We start from the raw sequence: 18,266 nt of genomic DNA on the forward strand, positions 1-18,266 counted from the left end.
GAAAGATTTGTTTAAAATGTCCTTTTTTAAATAAAATTGTGCAAATTGAGCTGCTTTTAGTTTCTCTTAGTCCTGAACAATATCACAGTTGTCAAATACACTACCTAGTAACACATCAGAGGCTTGAAAGCTTCTACAGTGCAAGAATCTGTTTTTTCTCATGAGAGAGCTACAGTCTACACTAGTAATAGCTGGCGATCAGCAGCCAGAGCTAATTAGGCTCTTGTCGCCTCCGTCAACTGATTTTCAGAAGTGTTCCTTGCCCCATAGCAGAAAAAGTTGAACATCTTCAAATGTTATGACAACTGCACCAGGGGGGAGCTGTTGGATGAAACTACCTTTCAAAGGTGTGCCAAAGTAAAAAAAAAAACAACCAACAGCCACAGATGGCCAATGACAGTCAGAGCCATGTATATAAACCAGTCTTTAGTTAAAGTGATGCTGTACACAGCAACTAGAATAAAAGCCATCCCACCCTTGCTGTGTGAGAAACAAGGCCACAAACACATTTCCTGGACTTCCAAGAGCATCTTCACAGTTTTCAAAGACATGGGGCCAAGAGGAGCAACCCATCATTCAATATCCACCAGTTCCACTTCAAAGAAAAGTTTTGCATTTGGTGGAATTCTAAAGTATGCAAGTTAAGGGATTCATTCTACAATACAAGTTACACTTGCAACTCACTCAAGCACTCTGAGGTCAGGATGGCAGTTCTGAAAACAAAGTTCACAGGAATAGGGAGGGAGGAGCAAAATGTAGTAAGCATTTGCCAATTGTTTGTTGTTACATATCCTATAATTAGCCGATGAAGACCTGCTATATAACATTCCCCCCCCCCACAAAGTTCAGGTACATGATCTGTCCGGTATAGAGTTGGCATCGCCTTTCCTTTAAAAATTCAGTCACTGTGGAGAACACATAAGTACTTAAAACTAGATAGGCAGAGTTTGACTCTGTTCCAGAACAACTTCAGTTACAATTGCCGGCCATGGGACACACCACATGGACTGGGCTGCAGCAAGCATTGTCACATGAAAGGGGAAATGCAATGCTCTAGCCCAGGCATCCCCAAACTTCGGCCCTCCAGATGTTTTGGACTACAATCCCCTTCTTCCCCAACCACTGGTCCTGTTAGCTAGGGATCATGGCAGTTGTAGGCCAAAGCATCTGGAGGGCCGCAGTTTGGGGATGCCTGCTCTAGCCTCCCTCAGTACCTGCCTGTTCAGTTCCTTATTTCCAGATCCTCTTGCCTCATCTTCAAACATCTTGGCACTGTCGCCATGCCCAATTTTAGGGATCACATTCTATTTGGCAGCACATAGGGATTCAGTTGACCAATTTAGTGTCAGAGCTGTGCTTTGCCCTTGTGGAAAGAGTGCTGGTGATGCCCGTTTGCATCCCATGCTCCCCAAAAATTATGGAAGAGGGGGGCTACTAGCCATAATGGCTGTGCTCTCCCTCCACAGTTGGAGCAGCAGTGCTGGAGGCCACATCAGGAGAGAAGCCTCAGACTTGAATCCTGAGGCATCTGGTTGGCCACTGTAAGAACAGGCTGCTGGGCTAGATGTGCCACTGGCCTGATCCGGCAGGCTCTGATATTCTTACATGCACTTTGCCCCATGCTTGGACCTAGGGAATTCCTGCACCAGCACCTAGCTTTCTGAGCCAGAGAATTTTGCACACCCACATTTTTCCATCAGATTAGTAGACTGCTCAGCGGCATACTTTGCAAGGATACTTTGCATCCGGCTGCCCTTTCTTCCCATAAGCCCATTCCGGTTCAATTTCCAGGTGAGCCTTCTCCCCTTTGCTCATGGTCAGCAGAGCTTCGTCCCACTGAAAAACAAAGAAACCCCAAATCTACCTGAGAAACAGGCTGGAATGAATGTTTTTGACCTGGGCTATTAGAAGATAAGCTGAAACAATAAAGGTGAGTGGAGCAAGTTCCCTCTGCTGGTTAAGTTAAAGAACTCCAGCAGAGATCCATACACATTAAAGTCCTGGTGAGCATCTTTTAGAAGCCGGCTAAGACGTTTGTGTTTTGAGGAGGACTAGAGAGCCAGCATTTTTAGGTTAAATGTTTTACAAGAGGTCTTATTGAAAATCTGGTTCAGATGAATTGCCGCAATACCATGTTTAATGAATGCATTCTAGTGCTTTAAGATTCATCAGAAATGTAGAGACAGACTGATGCAGGATATGTAAAAAAAAAAGGTAAAGGACCCCTGGGTGGTTAAGTCCAGTCAAAGGCGACTATGGGGTTGTGGCGCTCAATTCGCTTTCAGGCCGAGGGAGCCGGTGTTTGCCCACAAACAGTTTTCCGGGTCTTGTGGCCAGCATGACTAAACTACTACTGGTGCACGGAGGACCGTGACGAGTTCCAGAGTGCATGAAAATGCCATTTACCTTCAGCAGTACCCATTTATCTACTTGAATTGGCATGCTTTCGAACTGCTAGGTTGGCAGAAGCTGGAACAGAGCAACAGGAGCTCACTCCGTCGCAAGGATTTGAACCGCCGACCTTTCTGATCAATAAGCGCAAGAGGCTCAGTGGTTTAGACCACACGCCACAGCTGTATACACTTAGTCATCTTAATGCCAATCATCCTAACCTGCGCTCAGGTAAAACATTTAACACCCCCACCCCCTCCCTCCATCTTGTTTCAATGGGCTCTGATGCAAACACCACTGGGCATGGGAAAGGAAAATGAATTTTGTCAGGTGTGCTATGGAGGAAGGCTGACAAGACAACATGCATCAGCTTCTCCTCTTGGAGGATTCAAGCAAATGGCCTGACAGCTGCCTGGCAACAGGAGCTCCTCCCTGATCGATGGGCACAGGAGGTGGGTGGGCCAGCCCAAACACCCGCCCACCCTTCCACCAGCATACTCACGCCTCGTATCACTTTTCCAACACCGACTTTGAAGCTCAGTGGTTTTGCCGCTTTCTTTTTCTTTGAACCTGAAACAACACCAACATTCTGGAGCTCTTATCCCTCTCCCAGCTGGCTTCTTGCTCTACACCAGCCTTCCCCCCACTTGGTGCGCTCCAGATGTTCCGGACTACAACTCCCCACCCGGAAAGTATCGCTGGTGGACAAGGGCAATGAGAAAGTTTGCCTTCTGCCCAAAGGTCTCAAGGCAACTTAGACACAAAACAAATATTAAAAACATGCAAGAATAATACCAAAAGGTGGTCCCACTGAGCACTGCTTTGGGAAAGGATTCCTGAGGAGTCATCCACATTCTAGGTAACGCAAATTCACTAGGTAACTAGGGGGCAAGACTAGCCTGGTCACAAGCAGGCAGCCATTCCAACTAAGGAACGGAGCTGTTTTGATAGTTGCTTAACGACTACAAAACTCCCACCACTCTGCGTAACTGTCAAGAAAGGGGTTTCTCAGTCAAAGCCCAGTTTGCTAAACGTTTAGTGTATAAAAGGAGTATGGAAGACTGAGAAACACTGTGATTGATTTCCATCACACTCTCCTTTGGAAGCCTGTTGGTGCAGCCTCTCTGGTGCAAGATGCACTGGAAGGCAAGCGACATGTGAAACAGCTTCCGTCTACTATATTTCAGTGCATTTTGCACTGAACAAAGGCTCCCTAAATTGTGCTGAGAAAGAGACATCCGCACCATAGGAGCCAACTCCAGGGGGCCGTGGGTGCTTGGGCACCCACAATAATACAATTGTGGGGGCAAGCACCCACAAAGTCAATGAGAAAAGCCAGCACTACCTCCAAGAGAGAAGCAGTTCAGCTCTGCCCTCTGCAGCCAACCAGCGAGGCATCCTTTTCGGGCAGGGGGGTGGGGGATTCAGGCATGGAAAACGTTGCCTCACTAGCTGTGGAGAGGAGGAGGAGGAAGAGGAGCCACAGACATTGGGTGTGTGACATCGCTCGCACATCCACATTGAGGTGGCAGGCACCCACAATCCTGAGGGCAAGAGGGCACCCCTGATCCGCCCAAATACCCAGGTCTTTGGGTAGTTCTAGATAGGGCCAGAGGCCAAGCAGACATGCAGAGGTGGCAACAGGGGACCACAGGAAACTCCTGCCTTATACAGAGTCAGACCACTGGACCATCTAGGTCTGAATTGTCTTCTATAGTGACAGGCAGCAGTGGTTCTCCAGGACTTCAGGAAGAAGTTCTAACTGTGCCCATGAGTAACGTGTGTGCGTTTGTGTGTACATATTTGTACATACATGTGTCAATACAGACACACTGAACACATCACATTGGCTACAATCCTTTATGTGGAACACTGCTCATGGAATAGGACTCTCTGCTTCCTTCTCTCCACTGCAGCTCCTGGGAGAGCTGGTCCTGAAGGTCAGAGACCCAACTAGGAGCACATGGAATGTGACAGCATCGTGGGCTGTTGATGGGGGGCGGGGAGAGAGAGTAGGAAGAAATCACAGAAATCTCTTTTTCATTCAGACAATGAGACTCAAGTTCCTTCAGGTCCAACCCATCTGTCAGAATGCAAAATTTGATTCCCCAGTGCTAAACAGACCATGCCCTCGAGAATCCACGGGGAATGCAAACTGGAATCCCCAGATTGGAAGGGGGGAAAAAGCAAACTGCAGCCCAGAAGCAGAGGCGTTGCCTTGTGCAAGACCCGTTCACTTCACAGGCAACACATCTGCTGCATTGTGTTCGCAGAAGATGCTCTGTAGGCACACAAGGCCACCACCTGGCTGAAGGTAGGCAGGTCTGTGTCGAGTCAGGGACTTGGGTTCTGCGGCAGAAGACAGGTGGGGTATAAATGAGAGAAAATAAAGCTGTGTCTTCAGTCACAGCTACTCTGGTCTTTAAAGCCCACAGCTTCCCTACCTCTGTGAAGAAGAGGAATGACACCTTTTCTGAACACTTACTTGTCTGAATATTACTATCGAAGACTGTTCCATCTTGCAGCTTCCCTGTATACCAACAGTGAACAACATCACCCTTTTTGGGAAAGTTGATTTTATCCCCCTTCTTCAGTACTGACTTTGTATATTTTGGGGGGCCCTGAAATGGGAAGAGGGAAGAAACAAGGGTCATGCTCCAACTCTCAATGTTCCAAAAGGTACAAAAGCTGACCAAAGCATGGCACAGAAGACAATGAAGACATGACTTCAGAAGGCAGAAAGGAAAGAGCCAAACATTAGCTCTGCTATTTAATATTAAAGCCTCAATATGACTGAACACAATGCTCCACACAGCTAGTGGATGAGATCACAAAATGATGTGCAGCATGACCTACACTGGGCAACAAGAGGGTGAAGCCTGCAATACTATACACAGTTTCCTGGGAGTAAGCCCTGTGGAATACAATGGGACTTATTTCTGTGAGGATGTGCGTCGGATTGCGAAGTAAATCACTTAAGACTCTATGGATATGTTCAGGGAGGATCTTAAATTCTGAGCTCTTAGAATATGCGCTGAAGTCTGCCTGATTAAAGGTCGCCTGTCCAGAAAATGGATTTGATCAATCTCCAAGGGAACAGAATCCTCTGGAGGAAATTGCAAATGGAACCGACAGCTAGTTCCAATACAGACATTCAAACCCTTCGTGCAGGGTGTGAACTGGGACTTCTAGGCACACAGCTGCACTTTCTGGAGAACAGTTCCCACAATTACAACACTGCATTTTCTTGGTGAGGAAGATCTTGAAATTCTGAAGTGGCTCTTCTAAGTCCAGAAGAGGTGCACCCCCTCCTGCCCACTTTGCCTGCTCCCTTACATTCCTGCAAGGGCTGCCCCTTCCCACCAGCCAGAGTCTGCAAAGCATACCTGATTGTTCTCCTCACCTACCTCATCCACAGCTTCCTCAGGCTTTGTCTCCTTGGGTTTCTCTTCATCAATCTTGACATTTTTCACTTGCTCTGCTACATGCTCTGGACTCTCAGTACACTTAAATCTCTAGAAAGGAAATATATTTCATCTGTGAATGAATTCCTGTCCCAGAGCCATCTGGTTGGCCACTGTGAGAACAGGATGCTGGGCCAAACAGGCCATTGGCCTGATCCAGCAGACTCTTCTTGCATACTCATTGCAAAGGAAATATGATTCATATCATTTTGTATACCTTATAAAGGAAGGAAGCCGAGCCACACAGGCCACAGTGAGCTTTAACTTGCAGGGAAAAGACTTATGGAAAATGCCACAAACCACAGATCCTACAATACTGACTACCAAACCAACAAGCAGACTGCACAAATGAGCACAGAAACGCTGATGGCTGAGCTTCCTGGAGAGCTCCACCACCCTATACTGGGCCTTCATAGTCATTTGGTTAACTATATTGATCCACAGCAAATAATTACCAGGTTTTTACAAAGGACATATTATCTCCCTCTCCCCATCACTATCAATGGCTACTGAAAGGGGGTTTGTGTCATAGCTTATTTTAAATAGTGCTTGTGTAATATCGGGAGCCCATTTCTACCTTTCCCCAGCTGAAGTTAAACCTCTTACATTTCAGTTAAAAACAACTTGATACACAAAGAGCATTTCAATGCTCAATAATATCTGAACATATACGGATCAAGCCTCATGCCGCCCACTCTGAATGGCAGCAGTTCTCCAGGGCTGAAGGCAGAGGTCTCTCCTAGCCCTGCAGGATGCAGGAGAAAAGTAAAGCATTTGTTCTGTTTCCAAGGTGCTACCAGTGATGGATAATTTTAGTGATCCACCTCATAAAAAAGGCTAGAGAGAGGCACTGAGCCAAAAAGAGAGGCACTCCTAACCTGCATCAATCACCCTGCAACTGTTTCTTAATTTTGATTTTGTTAATTGTTGTAAGCTGCTCTGGGACCAGCTAGTGAAGGGCAGGTAATAAATTTGATTATTATGAACCTTAGTCACAAAGATTCTAGTAATAAGATCTGTTCAGACAAGCCAGGGTACCTACCTTGGTTTCAAAGAGCTCATTATATGCCGTGATCAGCTGCTCCTTACTGGCTGTCTTGGCCACATTTTTTATCTGCCCTAGTAGTTTGTGCTCCGACAGGAACTAAGAGCAAAACCAAGAGAGTTAGTTCAATACTGGGAAAGAAAGGAGTCACGTCACTCTTGGGATTATGGAAAGTGCAAGTTACAGAGTGGAATACTCTGCTTGAACCAGACCACATCCAATGAATGAAATCAACCGAAGCCTCTTCTTCCAACAAAGCTCGAAAATCTCACATGGGCATTCGCAGGTAGTAATACATTGTGGCCATGCACTGGTGGTAAACTATAAACCCTGAACACAACCCAGTGGTAGCCCAGGACAGAGAGTCAGTGCTGGGGCCATGCTAATCTTCTCTGTATCGTTCCAACTTTAGTATTTGCGCTGTTCATGTATGCAACAACAGCGGCGAGAATTCTTTTAGCCAAAAAATGGAAAGAAGAAGTACCAAGGAAAGAAGAGGGGCAGATGAAAATGATGGACTTTGCGGAACTGGCGAAGCTGATGAGAAAAATCCAAAACCAGTGTGATCAATATTCCAAAAGGACTGCAGTAAATTTGTACAATATTTAAAATAGCATTGTAAGCAATTAACAACACACTAGCAGGGTTGTCTGAAGACTTGTAATGATAAATTTTATATTTATATAAATTTTGAGATATTTTGCAATGTGTGTAATCATAATTGGAAAATGTACAAAATGCTATAATACAGAGGTTAATAAAGAAAGCCACGAGGTGGGAGGGAGGGAAGTCGATAGGCTCTACAGAGCCACAGAGGTAAAGTGGATAATAATGATGTGAATATACCGTTATTAAATGGAAAATTAATAAATATTATAATAATAATAAAAGGAGAGAGAGTCAGTGCTGCCCTTGGGATTCCCCTCCCTCCCCTCAACCCCCAACCCAGAGGGATCCCCTGCAAGGGAGACCTCCGTCCCAGTCCTCAACCAGAGGCTGTTTTGGATCAAGAGTATTTCTTGCAAGCTTATAGGTACAAAAGAAGGCCAGCAATCAAACAAAACCCCACCTGACATTTATTGACGCCCTGCCTTTTCCCGTCGGCAACTCAAGGTGGCTTACAGATGAAAGCAAAGGCAGGAGCGACTTCATTTGCCAGCGCAGATCCATGAACACAGGAAGCTGCTCTGCCCAGAGTTCGGACCCACTGTTGTCTATCTACTCTGACTGGCAGCAACAGCCCGCAAGGGTTTCGGGCAGGAACCTTCCCAGCCGCCTCAGGCCTTCTGTCTGCAAAGCGGGGTGGGGGGCTCATAACTGGCTGCTGAAACTTGGGGGGCACTTGGTCCCTTCATTTCTTTTTTGGGGGGATCTTTATTTTAAAATAATAAAAGGAGGGGAGCTTTGAATGCCGCACAAAGACAAAAGAAGAGGGGCAGATGAAAATGATGGACTTTGTGGAACTGGCAAAGCTGACGGGAAAAATCTGAAACCAGCGTGATCAAGTATTCGAAAAAGACACGAGTAAATTTATACAATATTTGAAAGATCATTGTAAGCAATTAACAACACTAGCAGAGTTATGTGAAGACTTGCAAGGTGATTTTTTTTTATACCTTCCTAGAGTTATTTAAATTTTGAGGTATTTAGTCATGAGTTATATTGGAATTGGAAAATATATAAAATGCTGTGATATAAAGGTTAGCTTTGAAAGCCAAGCAGTAGGAGGGAAGGAAGTCGACAGGATCTAAAGAGCAAAAGAAGGAAAGTGAATAATAATGATGTGATTATATATGTTTAAATGGAAAATTAATAAATATTATTTGACTGCCCCACCATGAGCAAGAGCCATTCAGCGGTGGAAGGCAGGAGCTCGGCTGGCCAGAGCGGGGCGCTGGTGACGCCAAGGGGGCGGGCAGGCTCCATGGCAGGGGGTGGGCTGGATGACCTTCGGGGGACCCGTCCAACCCCACGATTCTGCTCCACGTGGCGCGCGACGAGGTCGAAGGAAAAGGGAAGGCGGGAGAGGGAGACGCGCGTTCAGACGTTCTCCCAGCACGCGTGTCGGGGGCAGGAGGCGGCTCGACACGCGTCTCCCGCCCTAGCCGAGAGAGAGGCTTCTGCGGCCCCTCCGCCCCCCGCGTGTCCCCGCGAACGTGTGAAGGGAGGCCGAGCGAGCGCCCTCCTCTTCTCCCGCCGCCCGCCCACCTTGTGCGCCGCCTGCTCCTGCAGGAAGCGGACGATCTCCTTCTTGGGCAGGGCGTCTCCGCGGAGCTCCTCGGGGCTCCAGGGCCGCACGGGGGCCGCCATGGCATCGCCTCCTCCTCACACAAGCGAGGGCTCCCTCACGAAGCCGGGACTACATTACCCAGCGCACCCGCGGGAGCGATACGCCGCAGCTTCGCCCGCTCGGCATGCTGGGAAATGTAGTCCGCGCGGGTGGGAGGGCCGGCCAATGGCAGAGCCTCTTAAGGGGACCCCTGATGCATGCTGGGTAGGACCGTCGTGGTCTCGCTATTAGTGCAGCTCTGCCCTCTGCAGAGGTCCATAGATATATAATATGTAGAGGAGGCTGCGAGGGAGGGAGCGGGGATGCATAAGGAGGAAATGAATGGATATCTATCCGAAGCTTTGTATCCATGTAACGTTTTTATGGGTAACTGAATTGCTGTGATGCCTACATACATACACACTATATATATATATATATATATATATATATATATATATATATATATATATATATATATATATATATATATATATATATATATATATATATATATATATGTGTGTGTGTGTGTGTGTGTGTGTGTGATTTTTGTCGTGTTGGAAAATAAATAAAAAGCAATTTAAAAAAAGAATTACTATTGCAGATATTTTTCTTTATAAAATAAAGTTCATATGGCGTCACGATGATGCGCTCAGCGTATGCGCAGGAGGAAAGCGTTCCCAGGCTCCCCTTTCACCCGTGCCACGTGAGCCTCCGGGAAACACCGCCCAGGCGGCCATCCAGCCAATCACGGGGCGCAGCCCATCGGGGCGGTCATGGCGCGGCTTTTTGAGGGCGGCCGAGCGGCCGTTTCAAGATGGCGGCTACTCTGCCCGCCGCTCCCTGAGGGGACCCGCTCGTGAAGGGAAGGCAGCGGCATGAGGGGCCGCGGGGGCGGCCGGAGCGACCGGCAAGCGACGCTCTTCCAGGTGTGGGGGACGCCGCCTGCCGCTGCGGAGGCCCCCGAAGAAGCCGTGTCCGAGGAGGCGCCGGCTCCGGGGCCTTTGTGCCCTCCTTCTCCGGGCGGTTTCGGGGGCGGCGCGGCGGGCTCCGTGTGGCTGTTCCCGTGCGGCGCCGGCGTGGAGGAGCGCGGCTACCAGGTCCGGGCCTCCCGGGCGGCGCTCTTCCAGAACACGCTGCTGTGCCTGCCGACGGGGCTGGGCAAGACCCTGGTGGCGGCCGTGGTGCTGGGCAACTTCTACCGCTGGTTCCCCGGAGGGAAGGCGCTCTTCCTGGCGCCCACCAAGCCCCTCGTGGCCCAGCAGAGGGACGCCTGCGCCGCCCTCATGGCCATCCCCGCCGGGCACATGGCCGCCCTCACCGGTGAGGGGGAGAAGGGAAAGCAGCGGGGGGGGGAGGGAGGGAGGGCTCATCACGCCCCTCCCCCCAGGAATTACTCTTGTTGTTGTTGTAAAGAGGCTGGTGGGGGGGGGGAACCCAAGGATGGCCCTCCTCACAGGTCCCAGGGATTACTATTACTGTACTATTATTATTAAGCGGCTTTATTATTGTTTGTTATAAAGAGGCAGGTGGCAGGAGCCCAAGGATGGGCCTCCTCACAGGTCCCAGGAATTATTAGGCAGGTGGCGGGAGGTCCCAGGTCCCAGAAATTACGTACTATTGTTATTATCAGAAGTATCTGAAGAAGTGTGCATGCACACGAAAGCTCATACCAATGACAAACTTAGTTGGTCTCTAAGGTGCTACTGGAATGATTTTTTTTTATATTTTGTTTCGACTACAGCAGACCAACACGGCTGGCTGCCTACCTGTAACTATGGTTGTTGTTGTTGTTGTGGTTGTTAATTTAGTTAAACTCTGACCAAATTAATTATGCAATAACGTGGCAGTGGCCCAGAGGGCTGCAAAAAATGTGATAATGTGTACCCCTGTAAATCCTTGAGTGTGCTTCTAATAGAGAAGTTATGGCAACATGTTGCTTTATGAAACGGATGATTTTGCAAGTTGCCTCCCCCCCCCCCCGAAATTTGGGCAGAAATACAGCTAATATGTGAATCACAAAGATGCAGCTGTAAGCTAGAACAGAAGTTGCTACATGGTGCAAATGGCTACACATACGGTAACACAGGTTCCCAACATGCACAGAACATGGTGGGAATCATAACTTAATCAGCAGAAATTGCCAGTGCATATTGCGCATGTGTATTAAACATGAAATGAGGTGAAAAATGAAAAACTTTATTTGAAATTTTTATAAATACCACTGCCTGGATCACCAGGCGGGGTTGCAGTTTTGTCAAGAAAATTAAGAACAGCTAAAAACCTGGGGAGGGGGAAGCAATTATTATTATTTTTTAAAAAAAGACAGTTAAACATTCCTGCGGCACCCATCTGTCTCTGGAGACAGTGGCGGAATAAAAGCAAGTGGCTGGAGAGCTGCAGCACCTGTCATGGCTTTAGAGGTGGATGCGGGAGGGACACGTTTGGGGCAGAGGAAGGCACCCAGCAGGGCGTTTCTTCTCTGTGCTCCTCCCAGCGGTCACTCCTCCTCTGGCCACTGCTGTGGATGCAGGACCTGGTGGTTTTCAGGCACTGCAAAGGTAGGCAAGGGAATATCTGCTAAAATAAATAAATCAAAGAATTAAAGAGCTAGAAGGGATTTCCCTTGGCCAGATTTAGTCCTAGGGCAGTTCACAATAAGCATATGGACCAATGCCTTCCTTTCACATGTGATATGTGCCATATTTTGCCCTTTACTCCAAGATGCTCTAACATGGAAAACTGGTCTCTGGCTAGAAATGTAAGGACTCCTTTGTTTGTTTATTTTGGACCCTTTGATTTAAGTGTAAGAATGGATCTGTTGGCAGCAGACACTGCTGAAGCGTGGCCTTTCTGTGAATTGCCAGTGAAACCATAGTGGGGTTTTAGGTGCCTTTCTAAATGCTTGCTTATGTTGTTTCAGGAGGGACCCAAGTGGCTGATAGGAAAGAAATCTGGGAAAATAAGAGGGTTTTCTTTCTTACGCCTCAGATAATGGCAAATGACCTTTTCCGCGGAGTGTGTCCTGCAGTGAAAATTAAATGTCTGGTTATTGATGAAGCCCACAGAGCTCTTGGAAATCATGCTTATTGTCAGGTAGGGCGACTCTTTGCAACTTGAAACATAATAAATGTATAACTATAAATTTAAATAATCTGTGGTAAAGGGTTTGATGTTGCCTTTCTGAGGATTTATGTATGTATGTAAGAAACTAGGGGATCAAGAAAACATTTTAGTTGCTGTTAATTTTGTACCAGCCTAGTCGGTTCGTGATTGAATAATGTTTTGGAGTCTCCAGGTAATCCATTCTGAAGAGTAGTGGGAAAATGAAGTTTGTGTCCTGAAAGGTGGTTTTTAACTTGAAGTCTTTTATACGCTGTATATGCTGAAAAAAGCACTATACTTTGGGGTTTTCTTATTGCTATATTTACAAGAAGTTTAGTAGCAGATTGATGCCTGTCTTGTGCCTCTAGATGGCTCTGAGGTCCTGTGATTTAACTGGGAAGCAAAAGCTAGCTGTCTCGACCCCCAGTTCACAGGTCACAGTAAACAAGTAGAGCTTTGCAAGCAACATGGCTTTCTGTGCTGCTGGTCTCTTTCTCTTAGCATATAGAATAAACCAACCGCGAACCCTGGATTAGCGTTGCATCCAATCCAGGAGATATTGTTTGTTCTCCCCGCCCACTCGCCCCCGTATGCCAGAAACAGTGAGCCAATGAAAAATAAATAAAATGCTGCCCTAGATGAGCTTTTGGCGTGAACTAGGAGGACATGCCATTTGGGAGCCTGTCATGTTGAAATTTGTTTTTTGATTACAGTAGCATAACAGTGGTGATGAAAGCTATTTCATTTTCAGGTTGTGAAAGAATTATGCAAATATACACGGCAGTTCCGTATTTTGGCTCTAAGTGCCACTCCTGGCAGTGACACAAAGGTAATTCAAGTCCTGTTAATCCAAGGGGGTTGAAGGGGCTTGTATTTACATCCTATGCCCATTGAAAATGTGGCTCTCTTTAGGAGGGGTGTGTTATTGGGTTATTTTTATTATATATTTTGTGGTTTCTATGTATCTCTTCTGTGAACTGCCCTGAAACCTCTGGGTAAGTGATATGATAGCCATGTTCAAATATATAAAAGGATGTCATATGGAGGAGGGAGAAAGGTTGTTTTCTGCTGCTCCAGAGAAGCGGACACAGAGCAATGGATTCAAACTACAAGAAAGAAGATTCCACCTAAACATTAGGAAGAACTTCCTGACAGTAAGAGCTGTTCGGCAGTGGAATTTGCTACCAAGGAGTGTGGTGGAGTCTCCTCCTTTGGAGGTCTTTAAGCGGAGGCTTGGCAGCCACCTGTCAGGAATGCTTTGATGGTGTTTCCTGCTTGGCAGGGGGTTGGACTGGATGGCCCTTGTGGTCTCTTCCAACTCTATGATTCTATTCAATAAATAATAATAAATAAATCTTGCTGAAGCCCCCAGTCAGCTGGTGTTCCACTTGCACCATCAATGGCACCTCTGAATGCCAGCTGCTGGGAATGGAGAGTTGGGAGAGTGCTTTTGTCCTGCTCAAGGCCTTTGGGACAACTGGTTGGCGGGTGTGAGAACAGGATGCTGGACTTGTGTCCTTGTGATAATACTATTAATCTAACCTAGGGATGTAAATGTTACATGATATAGTGCAGGCCTGTCCAACAACTCAACAACTTTGGTCCTTCTTTCCAAAAAAAGCTCAACAACTCTGGTCATTCCAATGGGTAGATCACTGCCAGTTTATTTATAGTGGGAGTAGATCACAGTCTCTTGGAAGTTGGACACCCCTGATACAGTGAAAAATATAATAACATATAGTATCTACATTCAACTACAGTGGTACCTCCGGTTGTGAACGGGATCAGTTCCAGAGGTCCGGCCAGATCCCGAGGTTTTCACAACCTGAGGATCACTGTTATACGCATGCACGTGGTAGTAGACTGCTTCTGTGCATGTGCACGTAGTGAAGCACTTCCGGGTTTGCCGCTTTCACAGCCTGAAGTTTGTTACCTGAGGGTAACGTAACCTGAGGTCGAAACAAAATTAAAAAATTCCTTCCAGTAGCACCTTAGAGACCAACTAAATAACCTGAGGTGCTACTGTATGCCCCTATTTTTACTGTACTAACCTGATGCTAAGTAAAATAGAGTCAGATGGTAACTTTTTACCATTTCTTTGCAGGCTGTGCAACAAGTTATTTCCAACCTGCTGATTTCACACATAGAACTATGTACTGAAGATTCTCCTGATATCCAGCCTTACACTCACCAGCGACAGGTTGAAAAATGTGTTGTTCCACTTGGGAAAGAGCTGGCTGAAGTTCGTAATGCTTACATCAAGGTGAGTCAGAAACTTGGTCTTGAGTGGGTAAGAATGGCAGCAGGCAGGACTTCAGAGCAGAAATGGTGGTGAAACATTTGTTGAACGCAGCTTGTTTTTATTCTTCTAATGAGGCGTCTTCATTCATTCTGTGAAACAGAAGGTCAGCGTCGCTTTTGTAACTGGCTTTGTTTTTGGATTTGTTTTCCAAGTGCTACTGGTACCTGATCATGATGGTTGTTTTTAGTCTCTCACTAAATCACATCTGAGTGGACGATTCTAGTGTTGGCTTCCTTGTAAGAATGCAGTGAGGGGACCTCAGGAAACTGCCATCCTGTTTTCCTTAAGTGGGTCCTGTCTCTAGGAGAAGGTGGCTTTCAGAGCTCCAGTCTGGGGTTGGGATCTTCTGTTGGCAGGTGGGTGTTGGCAGCACTGAAGCCTAGGGATTATGGGCATTCTCCTGGTTTTTCTTAGGCGGTGAAAAAATGCAAATGGCATTGTTGCTTTTTGTGTGTGGGCGGCTTCCCAGAGGTGTTGCAATGCTTTCGATTCAGTCTCAGATGAGCCTGTCTTGAAATAAAGCCATCATTGCCGAAAAGCCACGCAAAACAGCAAAATGCATTGAGCAAGTAATAGTGTGATGCAGAGGTTTTTACTGTCTTCTATAGAGGTTTTGTTTTATTTCTGTAAGTGTTTTAGTGGAAGCTACCTTGAGGCTCCGTGTCTATGCAGGGTTAAAGACAGGTGCTGTGGCCGATGGGAGAACAGTTGCAGAACTACAACTAATCCAGAATGCGGCAGCTAGACTGGTGACTGGGAGCGGCCGCCAAGACCACATAACACCGGTCTTGAAAGACCTATATTGGCTCCCAGTACGTTTCTGAGCACAATTCAAAGTGTTGGTGCTGACCTTGAAAGCCCAAAATGGCCTCGGTCCAGAATACCTGAAGGAGCGTCTCCACCCCCATCGTTCTGCCCGGACACTGAGGTCCAGCTTTGAGGGCCTTCTGGCGGTTCCTTCGTTGCGAGAAGCCAAGTTGCAGGAAAGCAGGCAGAGGGCCTTCTCCGTAGTGGGACCTGCCCTGTGGAATGCCCTCCCATCAGATGTCAAAGAGAAAAACAACTACCAGCTTTTTAGAAGACATCTGAAGGCAGCCCTGTTTAGGGAGGCTTTTAATGTTTAATAGATTATTGTATTTTATTTTTCTGTTGGAAGCCACCCAGCCAGATGGGTGGGGTATACATAATAAATTATTATTATTATTATTATTTATTGCAGAAGGAGCAGTTCCTTCAGAGAACTTGTAGAGGCCACTTGTTCAATTTGTTTGTACTTGTAGGTGCTAAATGGAATTGGTATGATACACCCCCAGGTTGGTAGTTTACAAGCACATAGTGGCAGCTGCTCTGTAAGACTGGGACATGTGGGCTAATTAAAATAGTTTCTGAGGATTGCTCCATAACCCAAGTTCCTTAATAATAGAATTGTAGAGTTGGAAGGGACCCTGAGGGTCATCTAGTCCAACCCCCTGCAATGCAGGAAACTTTTACAATGCTCCCGCCTGACTGGGGAGGAGGGCCAGGTGACCCTAGACAACCATATTGCCAAGTTCTATGCCCATTTCCTATCTAATAAGACTTGCTGAAATTAAAGTATCTATGCCATATTATCCAGGTTGTACAATGCGTTCCTCTTCCAATACATGTAATTTTACCTATTTTTAAAAAATAGAATTCTGTCTGTGGTTTTCAAATAGAGGAAGGTATCCAATATAAGTGGGAAAACTCAGAGCAACAAAAGTACACCTGGAAGCTTTGCTAACTTTTTTTAGAAAAAGATGCCAGTGACTTAACTAATATATCAAAATTGCTTTTAGGTTGCAGTCAAGTAGTGTGTAAATTTATGAAATAAATAATAAACTTGAGATAACACAGAGCAATAAAGTTTTATCCATGGCAGCTTCCAACAGTAAACAAGATATAATGTATATCTTGCACAGGTAAATTAGCAATTAGGATTCCAGCTTTATTATTTCTAGACTTGAATTAGATTTCATTTTGTATCCTAGTTGGCTAAGTGGATAATGGCCTCTTTCAAAATGAGTAAAAACATGGTATTCTCAGAATGTGAAATTTCCTTCTGATAATCCTTCAAATTAAAAATCAGTCAATCCTTTTATTTGATTATGGGCCAGGAAAGTTAAAACTGTGCTGAAGGCAGATTACAACATATAAAAAATACATAGCTATAAATATAACAAAAGTAGTCATGAACAATAAACAAAACATCAAAAAGTGCACAGCCAAACTGAACAATTGCCACACAAACTGTATGAACCAAAATAAAGATACAAAAAATTAACAGCAACACCCCACCTCCAACAAAACCCTCACAATAGCACAACCCAAGAGTCTGTTCAACAGCCTCAGCTTTTGTAGCTGGAGTCAGTCTGGGCATCGCCCTCCCAGGGCAAGTGGAAAAAGACCTGCAGGGCAGGGAACAAGTCTTCCAGGACTCACAGCCAAGATACCAACAATGTATACAATAAAACACTATTTCTGTTGATAAAGGAGGTAGCAATTTCTGTTCACCTATAGTACATATTCAGAAGAAAATAGACAATAGCATTGTATCTATAAAAATAAACTTGTGTAATAATCCTATATATTAAAGTGCAACTGTCTCTGCGTCCAGATTCCCTGTGTCCGCGCTACTGCGCATGTGCCCCACGGACACAGGGATTGGACGCAGAGACTGGACGCATGCACGTGCTCTCCCCCCAACCCCTTTGCCGTTTCCCTGTGGCCGCCAACCGCTGCTCCCGGCTGGACAAGCGCCTCATTGTGCTTGCGCTAAAGCGCAAGGAGGAAGCAGCTGCTTTTTCCCCATTCCCCCTACGCTCTCCCCCCCCCCCCCGCGACCAGCAGCAAGACGAGGAGGAGGAGCCCAGTCCAGCTCCCACCGCCGCCGCCCGATGCCGCCATCTTGGTCCGCTGCCTCCTCCTCACAACCCTCCCTGGCCTGTGAGAGGAGCGGCGGGGCCACGGCCTTCCCTCCCTCTCTGCGCTTGGGTCTGTACCTCTGAGGGGGGGGGAGAGGAGTTGGGGGGAGGGGCGTGGCCTACTGAGCACGGGCTGAGCGGCCCAGGTGCTGAGGAGGCGGGGCTGCCGAGGGAAGGAGTCGTTGGTGGCGGCGAGGAATAGCAGCGGCAGCCCGTGAGGAGGCGGGTTAGTAGCGGTGGTGGCCTCGCAATGGTTTTCCTCAAACTACACGAGCAGCTGGGTGCCTCAATCGCAGCAGCAGCGGCCGTCCCCTCGCCGCCCTCAGCCTTAAAGTTTGGTGAGGGTGACAGGCTGCGGGGCGGGAGAGGCACTATGGTGTCATTAGGGACGGACGGAGGTGGGTGGGTGGGTGGGGGTGGCGTGGCCCCGCCGTGGCCTCCCCCACTCTCAAAGGCTTCCAGCGTTGTTTTCCCCTCCCCGCGTGTGTGGCAGCAGTGTCCGTGGGGTCACGGACATAAAGCCGCCTTCAGATTTGCCCCCCCCCCCACCGAAGCCGTTGAATGAAGCACTCTCTCTCTCTCTCGCACACACACACAAACCGCCCGCCCGCCGCCACAGCAAACCACCCAGGGGGAGCCTGGGGCCCTCCCAGACGCTTCAGCGATGCGGCTTTTCCCGGGCCTGGCCAGGGTTACCTCACGCGCTCTCCCGTCTCCGGACGGCCGAGCGAGCGAGCGCCTCGAT

The 18,266-nt window shown here is 47.3% G+C and overlaps 2 protein-coding genes and 1 pseudogene across 2 annotated transcripts in view; 1 reads left to right on the plus strand and 2 right to left on the minus strand.

Annotated features, from left to right (window-relative positions):
- Positions 1–413: 413 nt before the first annotated feature.
- Positions 414–9,251, minus strand: FKBP3 (FKBP prolyl isomerase 3). Its single transcript, XM_035136094.2, has 7 exons — positions 9,109–9,251; positions 6,898–6,999; positions 5,799–5,906; positions 4,877–5,012; positions 2,894–2,961; positions 1,739–1,836; positions 414–627 (listed from the first exon to the last, which is right to left on the minus strand). Exons 1-7 carry the CDS (start codon positions 9,208–9,210, stop codon positions 573–575), a joined length of 669 nt encoding a protein of 222 aa, XP_034991985.1. The 5' UTR covers positions 9,211–9,251; the 3' UTR covers positions 414–572.
- LOC118075650 (U6 spliceosomal RNA) lies at positions 7,235–7,334 on the minus strand (annotated as a pseudogene).
- Positions 9,252–10,017: 766 nt separating the features above from the next.
- The window catches only part of FANCM (FA complementation group M), a 51,980-nt gene continuing 43,731 nt past the window's right edge, over positions 10,018–18,266 (plus strand). Inside the window, exons 1-4 of the mRNA XM_060269067.1 lie at positions 10,018–10,495; positions 12,096–12,268; positions 13,029–13,106; positions 14,382–14,540. Of these exons, the coding sequence (XP_060125050.1) occupies positions 10,051–10,495; positions 12,096–12,268; positions 13,029–13,106; positions 14,382–14,540 (855 nt within the window). The 5' untranslated portion in view covers positions 10,018–10,050. The remainder of the gene's footprint in view (positions 10,496–12,095; positions 12,269–13,028; positions 13,107–14,381; positions 14,541–18,266) is intronic.

Source organism: Zootoca vivipara, chromosome 1 (genome assembly GCF_963506605.1).
Source record: "Zootoca vivipara chromosome 1, rZooViv1.1, whole genome shotgun sequence".
Lineage (NCBI taxonomy): Eukaryota > Metazoa > Chordata > Lepidosauria > Squamata > Lacertidae > Zootoca > Zootoca vivipara.